The 16,692-nt window shown below is 36.8% G+C and overlaps 1 protein-coding gene across 4 annotated transcripts in view; it reads right to left on the bottom strand.

Annotated features, from left to right (window-relative positions):
- Positions 1-1,440: 1,440 nt before the first annotated feature.
- LOC149829447 (F-box/kelch-repeat protein At1g55270-like) overlaps positions 1,441-16,692 on the bottom strand; it is a 34,846-nt gene continuing 19,594 nt past the window's right edge. For 3 of the 4 annotated variants that reach the window (XM_090015538.1, XM_090015537.1, XM_090015535.1), the window contains one exon: positions 1,441-3,412. In XM_090015538.1, the coding sequence (XP_089871664.1) occupies positions 2,162-3,094 (933 nt within the window). In that variant the 5' untranslated portion in view covers positions 3,095-3,412 and the 3' untranslated portion in view covers positions 1,441-2,161. The remainder of the gene's footprint in view (positions 3,413-16,692) is intronic. The other variant, XM_090015536.1, reaches the window with a different exon arrangement.

Below are 16,692 nucleotides of genomic sequence, written 5' to 3'. Positions count from 1 at the left end.
TACTTGGAGAGGTAGATGGTACAACCTCGAGTGATGTTGGGCATGTAGGTTTACCTATGGTGTCACTTTGTTTTGGAAGCGAGATGTCCCATTGATCTCCAATCACTCGGAGTTAGGGAGGTCAGGTTTTTCAAATGTGTCCTAGGTGATTACCCCATCTACTGCAGTAGTGTTGAATGCATCCAATTTTTAGTTATAGTTATCATTACAAAATTTTCTCGATCACAGGCCTTTCATTTGAAACCCCTATCAAGTTGACTCTTCAGAAAAATATTACACTGAAGTAGCATTGCTGATTCAGTGAGAACTCGAGTATCATGAGTCAAGTAATCAAGATGAAAAAAAAAATTACGGTTTGAGAATTGTTATCTTTGTTGATATTCATCTCGTGTAGTCGTATCACAAGTACATGATTGATGAATTGTATGATTGATGCAAATGTACATTATTACCGTATCATAGATATGTTGCTAAACTATGAATGCTTTTTGTTAAATTACAATATCATGAATGAGATGATTGTTCTAACTCATGAATCTTTATGATTGTGTTATTTTAGTGTATCTGATCAAAAGAGCTTAACCCTATTTTATGGAGATGCAGGTGACGATTGATGTGCAATGGCACGACATGGTGGCAAGACCGTTGAATCAAGGCTCTACTGTTTTTGTGATCCTAAGAATGTTGAGATTTCAATTAGACTGAAATCTGAGTCTACATATTTTTTGAAACTTTTTTAAATTTATACATTGGTCACGAAATTGCTTTATTTTATCATCATTGTTAGATAGGTGTAAAATTTTAATCTTTAAATGCACAAGAGTCTTGTTTTCCCCATGAGAAATTCTATATGATATGGATCTTGATCCAACTCCTAAAAAAATGGATCAAACTCATCCAGAATTGTCGAACCTATTTCAAAACAACTTTCCGTTGTTTAACGATTCTCTCTTTTGAGGTGCATCATACTTCTATTAAAAAACAAAAATAACAAATTTTTAGGTTAAAAATTTTGGAGCGTTGTAGCAATCACATTGCACAAATGCCCGCTGCACCTGATCACCCTCCTTCTGTTGAACAGCCTGTCAAGGTGGAGCCCAACAAGTAGATTGATTGGTTCCAGTATGAAATAGGTACGAGTAATTGCCAGTTCTGGTTCCGGTCAGTTCAGTTTTACAATTTGTGGAACCGTATGGGTTGGGTGTGAAAACCAGGTCCGACTCATTTTCTTTACAGGTCTATATTTTGGACCCGATCCAAACCCATGGGTCTACAAATATGGGTGTAATCGGTTTAGGACACCAGTTCGAATCGGGTTATACCCGACCCAATTACAACCCTAATTGTTTCAGAGAACTTAACCTAATGGAATGTGCAGTTATACCAAATCTCATAATCAGGCAAACACTGACATGGCAGATCAAATATATAGGAAATATGTCAGGAAAGGAAATGAACCACCAAATGGATTATGCATTGTCCTTCTATAGCAGCCAAAAGATGACCTAATTTAATATAATTAGCTCTGAACCTAAAATAACAGCTTAACAAATGTCAAACCAGGAAATATGAAGCACAAAGGGATGTTATTTCAATAGCCTCTGATGGCAAAGATTGGAAGGATAGCATCTTTTACCATTTTATCTAATGAAAAATTCAAAACGCTTTTTTTCTTCTCAGGCAAACTTAACATGCAAAAATCTGCATGGTTATCCATTCTAATCATATCTCCAGTTCGGCAGAGCTCCTCCCAATCTGCAAGTGAGATTGCTGGTAAAATCATCGTTCTCAAAGTGCTTCATCTCAGGTGTATCTATTAGAATAAGCTCACCATGGCTAATACTTTCAAGTCTTCAAACAGCGATTTATGGTCATGGGAGTCAGAATATGCCAACAGCACTGAACAAAGAAATGTGACGGGCATCTTTGTTGTCTTAAGTGAGAGAAGCCAATAGGTTATGCCAATGGCATCTTTTGTATCAAAACAGATACACCTGACAACTAACACTAAAACAGCACCAGACGGTTAATTTGTATAGCAAGAATACAGAGAAGTACCAGATCTGAAACAAGCTTCTTAGAGGAAAAGTGCATGGTCTGTCATGTACTCTGTGAGCACTCTATCAGCATCACTAGCATGCGCCAGCTGAAATGTCTAGCCTTATGTTTGAAGCACCTGACAGTGAACAATGTGACTTTTCAGACGGCCCCTTCCAGCAATACTCGACCAGAGGTTCGTGACAAACGACTTGAAGTGTCCTTTACCAGCAATTGTCTCCCAAAGCTGATCCATGCTTATCTCATTCGACTTGGACACATCAACCAGACTGATGCTCATGTTGTTGCGGATTATACAAAGCTTCCCATTGAGAGGAACAAGAGCAGCTGCCTCCAAGGCTTGAGAATTTCCCAGGTGCAATTTGCTATCTATATGGTTACTCCAAGAATCAGTTGCTCCATCATACACTCTCAGCTTGCAGCCATCCCTGCAGTCCAATGCATAAAGCTGCCCATTCAAGGAGACAGATGGATTTCGCCAGCCAGCCACCATGCCATCATAAACTGGGTACCAGCTGTTGCTTTCTGGAAGATAAACTTCACTCATGACCCGCCGATGAGAGCCAAGCCCTTTCAAGAACCACCTCCCCTCATAAACCACTCCAATAAATGGAACCATAGCTGTACTCATATCTGCGATGAAAGACCATCGATTTTTATTGGGATCATACATTTCTGCTGATCTTAATGACCTGTGGACGCCTTCACTTTCCCCACCTGCAACATATAAGCAGTTGTTTATAACACAAGACCCAAAGAAATGCCGTCGCCTCAGCATATCTGGAGCTCGGTGCCACTTATTAGTCCTTGCATTGTAAAAAATAACTCGCCTCATAGATCCTTTCAATGGGTCCTTACCACCAAATAAATACAAGTGGCAGCCACTTAGAACGGCACAACCAAATCCAAGTGCTTCAGAATATTCACCAGGAACAGGTGGAAGTGGCTGCCACAGCTGGTATATTGGATCAAAGGCATGCCAAGAAATTTTTCTATCTTTATCTCTTTTAATTACATAGATCCATTCCTCAGCCATACCAAGGCTCTTACGGAGAGAGTAGAAAAAGTTTCCGGAAAGGAGACGATACCATCTTTTGCAAACTAGCCGGAGCTTCCTATGTTCTACACTTGGAACCCGAATTAAACATGCTATTGCAAGGTCATCAGGGAGGCCTGGCAGCAATGGGGATTGGCCCCTACTCCGATCACCTCGAATACCCCTGTTTCTAGATGAATGGATGGATGGTTTAATTTCAGGCTGAATGCAAAGCTTTGTTCCAGGGACAAATTTCTTTGCCCCTGCAACAGTTTTCAGGCCTGCATCTACCCTACAAAAGCATGCTGCTGAGTCAACCTGGACATCCAATACAAAGCAAAAAACAATTAACAGAGAAAAACATTAAATAGAGAAATCAGATGCAATCATTAATACCAAGTAAATTCGATGAGTCAGAAATTTTCTCATAAACACATGATGTACATCCAAATTCAGAAGTTAGAGCTCAAATAAATGATAACATAGAATATAATAATAGAAATAAACAAATTGAGCCGTTTGAGTCAGAACTTGAAGTTTATTTAGTAAATGTGCAGGGTAACATTTCACAAAATAAAAATGATAGCCTTGGTACACCTTTGTGCCCTCGCCAGTAAGGACGCTCATTTGAATTCTTTTTCCCACTTCAATTCTAAATGACATGAACAATTAACCTTTTAGAAAACATGATTCACTATGCATGGCCCAAGCTCAGTTGAGCTAAGAATCAGCTTTGCCCAACTCTGACCAAGCCAAGCTCAGGAATGGTTGTTTGATCTCAAGTGAGCCCCAGCCTGGTATTTGGCTTGGCCCAGATGTTGTAAAACCCTTAAGAACAAGAATATAACAGCTACCAAAACACAAGGCAATCCCTAAGGCATGTCAGAAAAGCAGCATGAACATTGAGATATCCCTGAAGTAGAAGCTGTTGTTAACAATATAATGCTACCATAACAAGGAACATGCATAATACAAATAGAAAGCAGCATTTGAATTAACTCAAGCAAAATTGTTTGCTTTGATCTTTGTAATGAAATATGCGGAAAAGAAATGTATGTCCTACAATGGACATTCACACATAGAAATCAAAGAACAAGTCCAAAAGAGGACATACACAAAATCCAATAATGGCTAGAAAGCATAAAATCTTATAAATGCACTAAAGGGCTTGAAGAAGCCACACAATACAAAGGGGGAAACCCCACTTATTTATAGGCAAGAGAGGAGTGAGGGAGAGTTAGAGAAAAGCAAGAGAGAGGGACCATTGGGAGTCCCAACAAGGAGTCGTTGGGGGCCCAACGACTCTTTGTTGGGGCCCCCAATGGCTGTGCATTAAATGCACAAAAAGAAAAATAAAAAAAAAGACAAAAAGAAATGGAAAAAAATAGAAAAAGGTAAAAGGAAAAAAATAGAAAAAGAAAAAGACTAAAATGCCCCTATTGGGCGAGTTTACAGAACTACCCCTTATTGGGTAGTGAATGACAAATATATTTATATATATATAGATATATATATATAAATATATATTACATATATTTTAACACCCTCCCTCAAGCTTTACGGGGATACAACGAAAAGCTTGTTGAGAAGAAACATGAAGCGAGGAGCAGCAAGAGCTTTGGTGAAGAAGTTCGCCAACTGGTACTCGGATGTGACGTAGGGCAGTGTAATGGTTCCTTTTAGGTATTCATCTCGAACATAATAGCAATCCATCTCAATATGTTTAGTACGCTCATGGAAGGTGTGGTTGCTTGCAATATAGATAGCACTCTTGTTATCGCAACACATCTTCGAAGGAGTTGAGATGACGATGCCCATATCACAGAGGAGACTCCTAAGCCACACAAGCTCCATGGTTGTAGTGGCCATTGCACGATATTCCGCTTCAGTTGAGGACAATGATACTTTATGCTGCTTCTTGCATCTCCAAGAAATCATAGTCACCTAAGAAAACACAAAAGCCAGTGGTTGAGACTCTATCATTGGGATTTCCTCTCCAATCAGCATCTGTATAGGCAATTAAATCAAGTGATGATGAAGAGGAAAGAAAAACTCCCTTAGTTATGGTGTTCTTAATATATCTGACAATCCTTAAGACTACACTCATATGCACAGTTGTAGGTGCATGTTGAAATTGACTGACGGAATGAACTGCATGAGCTATGTCTGGCCGAGTGATGGATAAGTATGTCAGAGACCCAATGAGTTGACGGTAGGGAGTAGGATTCTCAAGAAGTGTCCCATCTTCCAGCCTTAGCTTTGCATTGATAACCTCAGGGGTTTCTGTCTTTTTATCATCCGAAATTCCAGACTTGGCACAAATGTCAGCAGCAAGTTTCATCTGAGAGAGAATATACCCTCGGGGTGAATATGCAACTTCAATACCTAGAAAATATCTTAAGAAACCAAGGTCAGACATGTCAAAATTTTCTTTTAAAATTTTCTTAATATCATGGATTCCTTGCTCATCACTTCCAGTGATGATCATATCATCAACATATAGTAGTAAAATAACTACAGAAGACCCTGCACTTTTCACAAATAACGCAGTGTCAGTATAACATGAACGAAAATTTAAGCTAGTCATCACATTGCTAAATCTGTCATGCCAAGCTTTTGGAGCTTGTTTTAACCCATATAGTGCCTTTTTTAGTTTAAGAACTTTGTTTTCACCAATGGATACTCCTGGTGGAGGATCCATATAGACCTCTTCACTTAGTTCGCCATTAAGAAATGCGTTCTTAACATCCAATTGATAGATAGGCCATTTTTTAATGGATGCAACCGCAATAAGAGTCCTAACACTAGTCATTCTAGCTATGGGAGCAAAGGTTTCCTCATAGTCTATTCCGTACTCTTGAGCATATCCTTTGGCTACCAACCTAGCTTTATAACGTTCTAATGACCCATCACTTTTAGTTTTAATTTTGAAGACCCATCTACACCCAATAGACTTCTTTCCAGTGGGTAATGAAGTTATTTCCCAAGTTTTAGCTTTTTCAAGGGCACTAAGTTCTAGTTTCATGGCTTCAACCCATTGAGGAATGTTTTTGGCTTCATTATAGTGTGATGGTTCATGATAACAGTGTAATGCAATTAGACATGCCCTATATTTAGGTGTTAGGGATTCATAGGAAACAAACCTATTAGGAGGGTTGGAGATTCGGCTAGATCTCCTTAAAGAGGTTTCTTCTATGTTGGAATTTTGAGAATATTTTTCTAAGGCACTTATGGGAATTTCTTGACCACGCCTAGCATAGGTTTGAATTGACCTATTTTCAACATCATTACTTTCAATTTCATCATTACTAAGAGGAGTATCCTCTAAATCATTGGGAACATCCTCTAGGTGAGGAGTCACATCTTCTTGAGAGAGAAGATCAAATAAGAAAGCATATTCGCTTTCATCAATATCTTTATTTTTCTCAAAGCCGTTTTCATTTTCCAAAAAGGTAACATCTTTGGATACATATAGTGTGTTGCTTTTGGGATCGAAGCACCTAAAACCTTTTTTATTTTCTCCGTATCCTAAGAATACGCATTCGATAGCTTTAGGAGATAACTTATCTCTTTTATGTGTAAGGACAAAACACTTACACCCAAAAATTCTTAACCTATTAAAATCGGGTGTTCTTTCAAAAAGTTTTTCATATGGAGATATATTTTGAAGGGATGAGGATATCATTCTATTTATCAAATAAGTGGAGGTTAAGGCGGCTTCGGCCCAATAGCATTTAGGAATTTCTTTGGAAATGAGAAGAGTCCTAGTGGTTTCCAAAATGTGTCTATGCTTTCTTTCGGCTAGACCGTTTTGTTGGGGAGTCCTAGGACATGACCTTTGATGACAAATTCCATTGATTTCCAAATATTCTTGGAATTCATTTGATAGATATTCTCCACCGGAATCGGATCGAAGAATGGAGATATTAGTTGAAAAATGATTTTTGACAATCATATGAAATTTTTTAAAAAAGTTAAAAACTTCGGATTTTAAGTTGAGAAAATAGATCCACACATATCGAGTGAAATCATCAATGAAAGTAACATAATATGAGTATCCTCCTTTTGATATGACCGGTGAAGGACCCCAAACATCTGAATGAATTAATTCAAAGGGTCTTTTTGACACAAATGTTCTCTTTGGAAAGGGGGTGGATTTCATTTTTCCAAAAATACAACTCTTGCAAACAAAATGTTTTTCATTACAAAATTTCTTTCCAAAGGGAAAGGAGTACATTTTTGAGAAGCTTGGATGTCCAAGTCTTTGATGCCAAGTTTCTATATTTTTATCTTGGACATGATTACAAAAAGAGTTAGTGAGAAGTTTCAAATTGGTCATGTAGTAGAGATCTCCCCTCCTATGGCCTTGCCCAATCCGCTTCCCGGACTGGAGATCCTGTATAAAGCAATCCTTGGTTGAGAAGGAGATTTCACATCCATGATCACATATTTGAGAGACAGATAAAAGATTTAAATTAAGTTGAGGTACTACTCTTACATTTGGCACAAAAAAATCTTTCGAAAAATCTAAGGTTCTAAAACTTTTAACTTGTAAAGAGGTACCATCGGCGGTGGAGACAAAAGAGTTTTTGGAGTTGCTACATACATTGGATAGTCCATTTTCGATAGGGGTCATATGAAAAGATGCTCCAGAATCAAGAATCCAAGAAGGCGTACCTGGAGGAGAAGAAGAGGCAATGGCGGCTCCCGAAGTTGACGGCGATTTGAGTAGAATTTGAAGTGCTTCGGATAGTTGAGCTAGGGAGAAGGACTCTTTCCCTTTCATTGGCTCCTCCTTCTTTTGGGGAACTTCTTCAATAGTAGCAACTTTACCTTTTGGAGACTCATTTATCTTTGGACAATTAGGTCTTATATGACCCGGTTCTTGACAATGATGGCAAATAGCTTTCCTATAATTGCCATTATAGTTATTTTGCCTCCCAAAGTGTGGAGGCTTATATGCTTTCATATGATTGCCGGGTCTAGACACGGCAAGAACTTCATCTCCTCCTTTAATCATGCCAAGACGTGTTTCTTCTTGGCATATTTCGGCTATGGCATCTTCCAATGGAAGTGGTTTTGATCTATGAAGGTGGGAGGACCTAACTTACTCATATTCGGGCCTAAGCCTATGTAAAAATTGGAAAAAGTGTTCTTTCTCCATTTGTTCTCTTCTCATTTCAACATCTTCACTTGATACCCATTTGGGTTCAAGAAGGGATAGCTCATCCCATAAAGGTCCAAGAGTGCTATAGTAATCTCTTACACTCATTTCACCTTGCTTAATGGTACGAATTTTTTCTTGGATAAAGAATTGACGAGCAAGGTCTTTTTGGGTATACATACCTTTCATAAAGAACCATGCTTCATTTGCTAGGCAGAATTTAGCAATGTTGGCGCAAATCTTTAGCTCCACGTTGTTCATGAACCATGCAAGAATTTTTGCATGCTTACTTTCCCAATCTTCTACCTTGGATTGGTGATCTTCAATAGCCTTCATGCGAGCACTTCCTTCTAGAGCCTTTTCTTGATCACCATCAATTTTCGTAAGTTGAAGTTGAGGTTCCCTAATGGTTCCCATCACATATCCCCAAAGCTTTTTACCTTTGAGGTTGTTTTCCATGGCGGCGGCCCACATCATGTAGTTCGTACCATTAAGCTTGAAGGAGAGATCAATCTTTTGTTCTCCTTCCATTATATAGTCAAGAATGGAGGACAAACAAAGAGAGAGAGAAAGCTAGACAACTAGCTATATGAATCAAGAGCACAACCAAGGCTCTGATACCATGTAATGAAATATGCGGAAAAGAAATGTATGTCCTACAATGGACATTCACACATAGAAATCAAAGAACAAGTCCAAAAGAGGACATACACAAAAGCCAATAATGGCTAGAAAGCATAAAATCTTATAAATGCACTAAAGGGCTTGAAGAAGCCACACAAAGAGAGAAATATGAATCAAGAGCACAAACAAAGAGAGAGAGAAAGCTAGACAACTAGCTATATGAATCAAGAGCACAACCAAGGCTCTGATACCATGTAATGAAATATGCGGAAAAGAAATGTATGTCCTACAATGGACATTCACACATAGAAATCAAAGAACAAGTCCAAAAGAGGACATACACAAAAGCCAATAATGGCTAGAAAGCATAAAATCTTATAAATGCACTAAAGGGCTTGAAGAAGCCACACAATACAAAGGGGGAGACCCCACTTATTTATAGGCAAGAGAGGAGTGAGGGAGAGTTAGAGAAAAGCAAGAGAGAGGGACCATTGGGAGTCCCAACAAGGAGTCGTTGGGCTCCCAACGGTCACAATTGTGACCGTTGGGGGCCCAATGACTCTTTGTTGGGGCCCCCAATGGCTGTGCATTAAATGCACAAAAAGAAAAATAAAATAAAAAAGACAAAAAGAAATGGACAAAAATAGAAAAAGGTAAAAGGAAAAAAATAGAAAAAGAAAAAGACTAAAATGCCCCTATTGGGCGAGTTTACAGAACTACCCCTTATCGGGTAGTGAATGACAAATATATTTATATATATATATATATTACATATATTTTAACACTATACACTAGCAATCTTATTTCATCCTTTTCTGCTATATTGGGAGGCAAGTCAAGTTCCTTTCTTTTGCCGAGTCTGAGAAGGCATAATCCTCATAAAAATTCAAACCCCTATCTTGGGTACTAAGTACATGTCCAACTTCAGGATTTTCTTTTTCTCTAAATATGAAACTCATTTAGATGAATATATAAAGGTTGTCCCTCCTAATCTGATCGTAAGCATATAGAACTTATCTTCTATACCTGTTTTGCATCAAATATCTTTGAAGGAGGTGTGACATGGGCCACATGGCTCGAGGGTGGTACTCTCTCGAGTCTAGGGGAACAGCACCTGTATCCTTTACATTTTTTAGGATGCAAAACAACTATACAGAGCCCTGATTCAGGATCTAATTTCCTTCACTTGATTTCAACCTATGTCACATGGACTCTTCTAACAGGGCACCGCACCCGCACCCAGGCGGGTGCGACACACAGCTTCCTTTGTGTTAGGTGAACTCAACCACACGGAGGTCCATTTCTATCCAAAAGTAGATTAAGTTAACCCTAATCAAGTCCATTTTTATCTATATTATATATATATATATATATATATATATATATATATATAAATGCACACACATACTTGTAGTGTTTAACTTAAAACTGTTAATATATATATATATATAGATATAGATATATACCGCATCCGCACCGTACCCGCACCCGCACCTATGTGACATAGCTTTCAACAATATGGATATAACATCAACAACCCAAACTTCTTAAAATTGAATAATCTAGCTCTTGAATGCCATAATTCCATATGGTGCTTTTCCATTAAGTACATTAGTAGGCCACTGATTTATAAGGTATAAAACTATATGAAATGCTTCTATCCAAAGACATTTTGGCAGTCCACTAGTGTACATGGGTGCAACTCCCAATTCAAAGACATGCATATGTTTCATCCTAAGTCACACGGACTCGGCTAAAAGGTCGACGCACCCACGTCAACACGGGTGCGGCTTCGGACACGGGGTGGACATGGTCAACGAAGTGTCAGACTCGGTCAATGCACCAGGGCCGAGTCCGTCCACATTTTGGACTTCGTCAACTTTGACTGAGTCTATTTTTGTCCATTTATGATTGTTATATATATATATATATATATATATATATATATATATATATATATATTTTTTTTTTTTTATTGTTATTATTGTTATATATATATTTTTTTTTATTGTTATTATTGTTATATATATATATATATTTTTTGTCAACTTTGACCGGTCAACTTATTACTTTAAAATTTACAATCTTATTATTGTTATATATATATAGCCGTGTCCCCATGTCCAAAGTTTTTGAAATTGCTCCGCACCCGTGTCGTACTCGTACCCGTACCCACACCCATGTGACATAGGTTTCATCTCTGCCACTATAATTTGCTATGGAAACTAGGGCAAGAAACTTGCTGCTCTATCCCATTTTGCATTAGATAATTTTAGAACGTGTGCAATGAATATTCCTTTCCCTCAAAGAAACAATAATCTTTTCTTCATGCTGCTTTTCTGTAAAAGTTTTAAAATTCTTAAAGGTCTCAAGCACTTGGAATTTATTTTTCAGGAAAAATATCCAAGTAAACCTTAAAATCTTAAATAGTTGTCAAGAAACACTACATAGTAATGACATCCTGATACAGATGATACAGGAGCTGGGTCCCACATGGCAGCATAAATTTCACTTGAAATGAGAAGAAACTGTTTTGTTCCTCTTAACAAAAGGCAAATGAAAATGGCTTCCAATTTGAAAACGATAATACAAAATTTTATCACATAAATTAAAGAGTTTGGGACTTAATCCCTTAGTACATAAAGCTAACAAAGACTCTCTATTACAATCTCCTAATCTATGATGTTAAACATCTACATCATTATTAGCTCCTGAAGAAACAAGGATCTGAAGCTTTACTCCGCAATCTTCTATTGCATACAGCTAACAAAGACACTATATTACAATCTCCCAATCTAAGATGTTAAACATCTACATCATTATTAACTCCTGAAGAAACAAGGGTCTAAAGCTTTACTTCACAATCTTCTATTGCATACAGCTCTCCACGATGGAAATCTTTAGAGCATGTGGCTCCTCTTGATCAGTCCCCCGAGAAAACATGTTCAAAATATAAAGAATGATACAAATTTCCTCTAAACATTTGAAAGTCTGAATAAGGTCTTCATGAAAGTTGTGAACCAAGAAGACATTTATAATGACAATGAGATCTTCAGGACAACATAGACTTACAACACCAGCATGTGTAGTGTAATGAATAGTGCCATTTCTAGCAACCATTGAGCCATGACCTTTATATGAAACAAAGGAAGAGAACAAACCTAGATCTCTTATCACATGATTTGCTACTACATTATTTATTTACCACTTTGAGGGCAAAGTGATACCAAGATTTTCATACCAAAGCATGAGAGCAGCAACTTCACCATGTAAAACCACCTGATTCTACTTTATTTTTAGCTAATGAAGAAAAAACAGAGGTATATGTTGAACGTGGAAACTTTTATTATTTCCCTTAACATGCCCATAAGAATGTCATACATTTTCATTTGTCTCCTACACTAAGGTTGACAATAAACCTCGGCTTGCATTATTATGCCCAAATGCTTCATATCCTCCACAATCTCTACCTCCAAATCCATGACCACGTATTATTGTGATATTGATTTTCAAAGCTGGAACCAATAAATTCATAATTATTAATGAATATTCCTCTTATGAAAGAAAAGGGAAAAGAGAGAGAGATAGGGAGGGGCATGAGAGAAATAAAAATAAGGAAAGAGAGAGGGGTGTGCGGGAGGAAGGAGGAAGGCCTCTCCTTTATATAACCTTCCTCATGAAGTCTCATAATTCAATTAGGAAATTCCAATTAGTCTTAGCTAATTTGAATTTCATTCAAAATTAAAGATCAATTTATGAATCCTAGCTAATTAGGATTCCTAATGCAATAAGGAAGCAATTAAAGAAACTTAGCTAACTAGGTTTCCTAATTAATTAAGGAAGCAATTAAACAATTTAACTAAACCAAGGAAAAAGGAAAGTAGGTGGAGACGTCCTCCCCTTGGATTGACTTGGCCTCGGTTGAGTCTTATTTTGGACTCCAAGAACCAAGGGCCCACCTCAAAGGGGTGTCTCACCCTATGGATTCTACTTTCAATCCAGGGTCCATTTTTAGATCCAGATACTAAAATGCGAATATCCGATTTAAGATTCAAATATTAGAATTGTAATTATCCAAACCCAAATTGAAATTCAACAAAATTTAAAACATGAATTTCATCTTTATTTCTTAAAAAATTATTGAAAATTCTCAAGTGTTACAGTAAAGTTGTAATACGCTTTCCACAAAGATAGTAAGGACAAGCATGCAACTCCACCATGATCCATGTGTAAAAATATCTTCCAACACTAGAGCTATGTGCACAAAGGCACTAGATTCACAATGGATCAATATGTGCCTATGTCACACGGACTCGGCTAAGGAGGCGCCGCACCCGAGTCGACACGCCCCGACACGGGTGCGGACACGAGTGCGGCTTCGGACTCGACTCGGACTCGGTCAACAAGTCGAGGCCGAGTCCGTCCACTTTTTGGATTCGGTCAACTTTGACCGAGTCTATTTTTGTCCATTTTTAGGACAAAAAATGTATAAAAACTAAAAAAATTATCTTTTATATATTTTTTTAAAAATATATATACTTTTAGAACCCAGACTGTGCTGAGCACAGTCTTCACCAGATTATGCTCTGCACAGTCTTTACCACACTATGCTCAGCACAGTCTTTACCAAGACTGTGCTATGCACAGTCTTTACCAAGCACAGTCTTGGTCTTAGATATATTTTTTTAAATATATATATATATATACATATATATATACATATATATATATATATACCCGTGTCCAAATTTTTTGAAATTGAGCCGCACCCGTGTCGCACCCGCACCCGTGTTGAATAGATATGTGCACAAAGGCAAGATGAACACTCACAAAGGAGCATACATGTACAAAGGCATGAAAAAATAATAAATCTCTTTATTAATGAATGAGAGAATCTCTTACAAAAGGATTAAATTACAAGGGAAAGACCCCATTATTTATAGGCAAAAAGTAACCCAAGGAGGGGTTCCATATAGTCGTTGGAGCCCCCCCCCAACGATCACATTTGTGATCATTGGAGGGTCCAGCGCCTATATGGTGGGCCCCTCTAACCTTAAAATGAACAAAAGAAAAAGAAAAAGGAAGAAAAAAAAGGCATATTCAAATATGTGTGAAAGAGTGAAATGACCATTTTACCCCTAATGAGTATTTACAAAAGGATATATATATATATAAGATACAATTTAACACTGCCCCTCAAACTTAGGACACAATGACCGAAAGTTTGCCAAGGAGAAAGTTGAATCTAGGAGAACAGAGCGCCTTGGTGAAGAAGTCCGTCAGTTGATATTCTGACGTTACATAAGAAAGATTTATAACTCTCTTCAGATATTCTTCTCTAACATAGTGGCAATCCATCTCAATATGCTTTGTGCGCTTATGAAATGTGTGATTTTTTGCAATATAGATTGTAGCCCTTTAACATGAATTCTCATGGCTTCGAGTAGTTGGCAAATCCAGACAATCTCCATAGTAGTCATTGTCATGGCTCGGTATTCAGCTTCAGTAGATGATAGAGACATCTTTTGTTGCTTCTTGCATATCTAAGAAATTAATGATTCTCCTAAAAACACACAAAAACCAGTGGTGAAGTGACGGTTATTTGGATCATCTCCCTAATCAAAGTCAGTATAAGCTATTAAATTTAATTCAGAAGTAGAAATACTCTCTTATTCAAAGATCCATTTATATATCTGATGATCCAGAGAATTGCACTCATATGAACTGATGTAAGTGCATGGAATTGGCTTGCAATATGAACAGCATGTGAAATGTCAGGTCTAATGATACTAAGATACATTAGAGATCCAACAAGTTGCTTGTAAGGAGTGGGATCTTTTAGAAAAATCCCATCATCGATTTTCATCTTTTTTCCTACTACCTCAGGAGTTTCACAAATTTTATCATCTATAATTCCTAACTTGTCAATAATCTCAAATGCAAGTTTAGTTTGAGATAAAAAAATAACCTCTATGAGAATAGACAACTTCAATGCCTAAAAAATACATTAAGAATCCAAGTCAGACATTTTAAATTTATCTTTTAATATAGATTTTATGCTCTTAATTCTCTTAGTATCATCACCTATTATTAGCATATTATCAACATACAACAATAAAATCATTATCCCTGCATTAGATTTCCTGACAAACAAGGCTCTCTCAATGAAACATGACGAAAAAACATTTTCTAGCATTACATTATTAAATCTATCATACCAAGCCTTGGGGGCGTGTTTCAAACCATAAAGAGCTTTTTGTACGCGAAATACTTTCCCTTTAGGAATCTCCATACCTGGAGGAGCATCCATATAGACTTCTTCGTTAAGATCACCATTCAAAAAGGTATTTTTGACATCTATTTGATAAATATTCTATTTTTTAATTAAGGCAATGGTAATAAGACATCTAACGGTAACCATATATAAAATGGGGGCAAAGGTTTCATCATAATCTATTTCATATTCTTGACTATACCCTTTGGCAACTAGACAAACTTCATACCTTTCGATAGACCCATTACTCTTGGTCTTGACCTTGAACACCCATCTATACCCTATAGTTTTCTTACCATTAGAAAGTTCTTGAAATTCTCATGTTTTAGCTTTCCTAAGAGCTCTAAGTTCATTATCCATGGTTTCTCTCCATTCGACAATCTTCTTGGCTTCTTCAAAGCTTTTAGGTTTTATATACGAGTGAATGGCGCTAAAACGAGCTCTATATTTGGGTGAGAAGGAATCATAGGATATAAACCTAGAAGGAATTCTTCTAGTCCTTTCGGTTCTTCGAGGATTTACATCATACGAAGAGGTAGATTCACTAGGTTCACTATATTTTTCAATTGCACTTCTAAAAATGCTTTTATCTCTATGTGTACAAGTGATAGGATCACAAGATACTCTTTATTCAACATGATCATTGGTAGATTGATAAGAAGAGTTGTTATTTTCTTCTACTTCATTATCACTAAGATCATTATATGTGATTTCATCATCACTAAAAATATCATCATTTCTAGACAACAAGTCGAATAAGAAAGAATAATCTACATTTTCTTCGTGAGGTTCACATTTCTCAAAACCACTAACATTTTCCAAAAAAGTTATATTCTTAGAAACATATAATTTATCATTTTTAACATCATAGCATCTAAACCCTTTTTGAGTTTCGAAATAACCAAGAAAAGCACAAGGAATGACTTTTGGTGAGAGTTTGTCGTTTTTATCCGTAAGGACAAAACATTTACATCCAAAAACTTTCAACCTATTGTAGTCGGGTTCTTTTTTATATAAAATTTCAAAAAAAAAAATTTATTTAAGTTTTTGGATGGAATACGATTTATAAGATAAACTGGTGCAAGAGCCGCCTCGGCCCAAAATCTTTTTGGGATGTTTTGAGATAAGGTTCTAGTAGTTTTAACAATGTGCCGATGTTTTCTTTCGGCTAAACCATTTTGTTGAGATTTTTAGGACAAAACTTTTGATGAACAATTCCGTAATTTTCAAGATAACTTTTGAATTCATTAGAGAGATACTCACCTCCGGAATCGCTTCTAAGAATCTTTAAATTTTCATTGAATTGACTCTTAATCATTATGTGATATGCCTTAAATAATGCAAAAAACTCATGCTTATGTTTAAGAAAGTAAATCCAACAATATCTAGAGTAATCATCAACAAATATAACATAATATGCAAACCCTCATTTTGATATAACATATGCCGGTCCCCATACATCCGAATGAACAAGTTCAAATGGTTTTGTTGAAAACATAGATCTTAGTTTAAAAGGCAAGCTTCTCGTTTTTTCAA

This window comes from Nuphar pumila, chromosome 8, assembly GCF_984573655.1.
Source record: "Nuphar pumila chromosome 8, dmNupPumi1.hap1.1, whole genome shotgun sequence".
In the NCBI taxonomy this organism is placed as follows: Eukaryota; Viridiplantae; Streptophyta; class Magnoliopsida; order Nymphaeales; family Nymphaeaceae; genus Nuphar; species Nuphar pumila.
The sequence above is the reverse complement of the archived record's forward strand: the minus strand, read 5'-3'. Positions and strand labels throughout refer to the sequence as shown.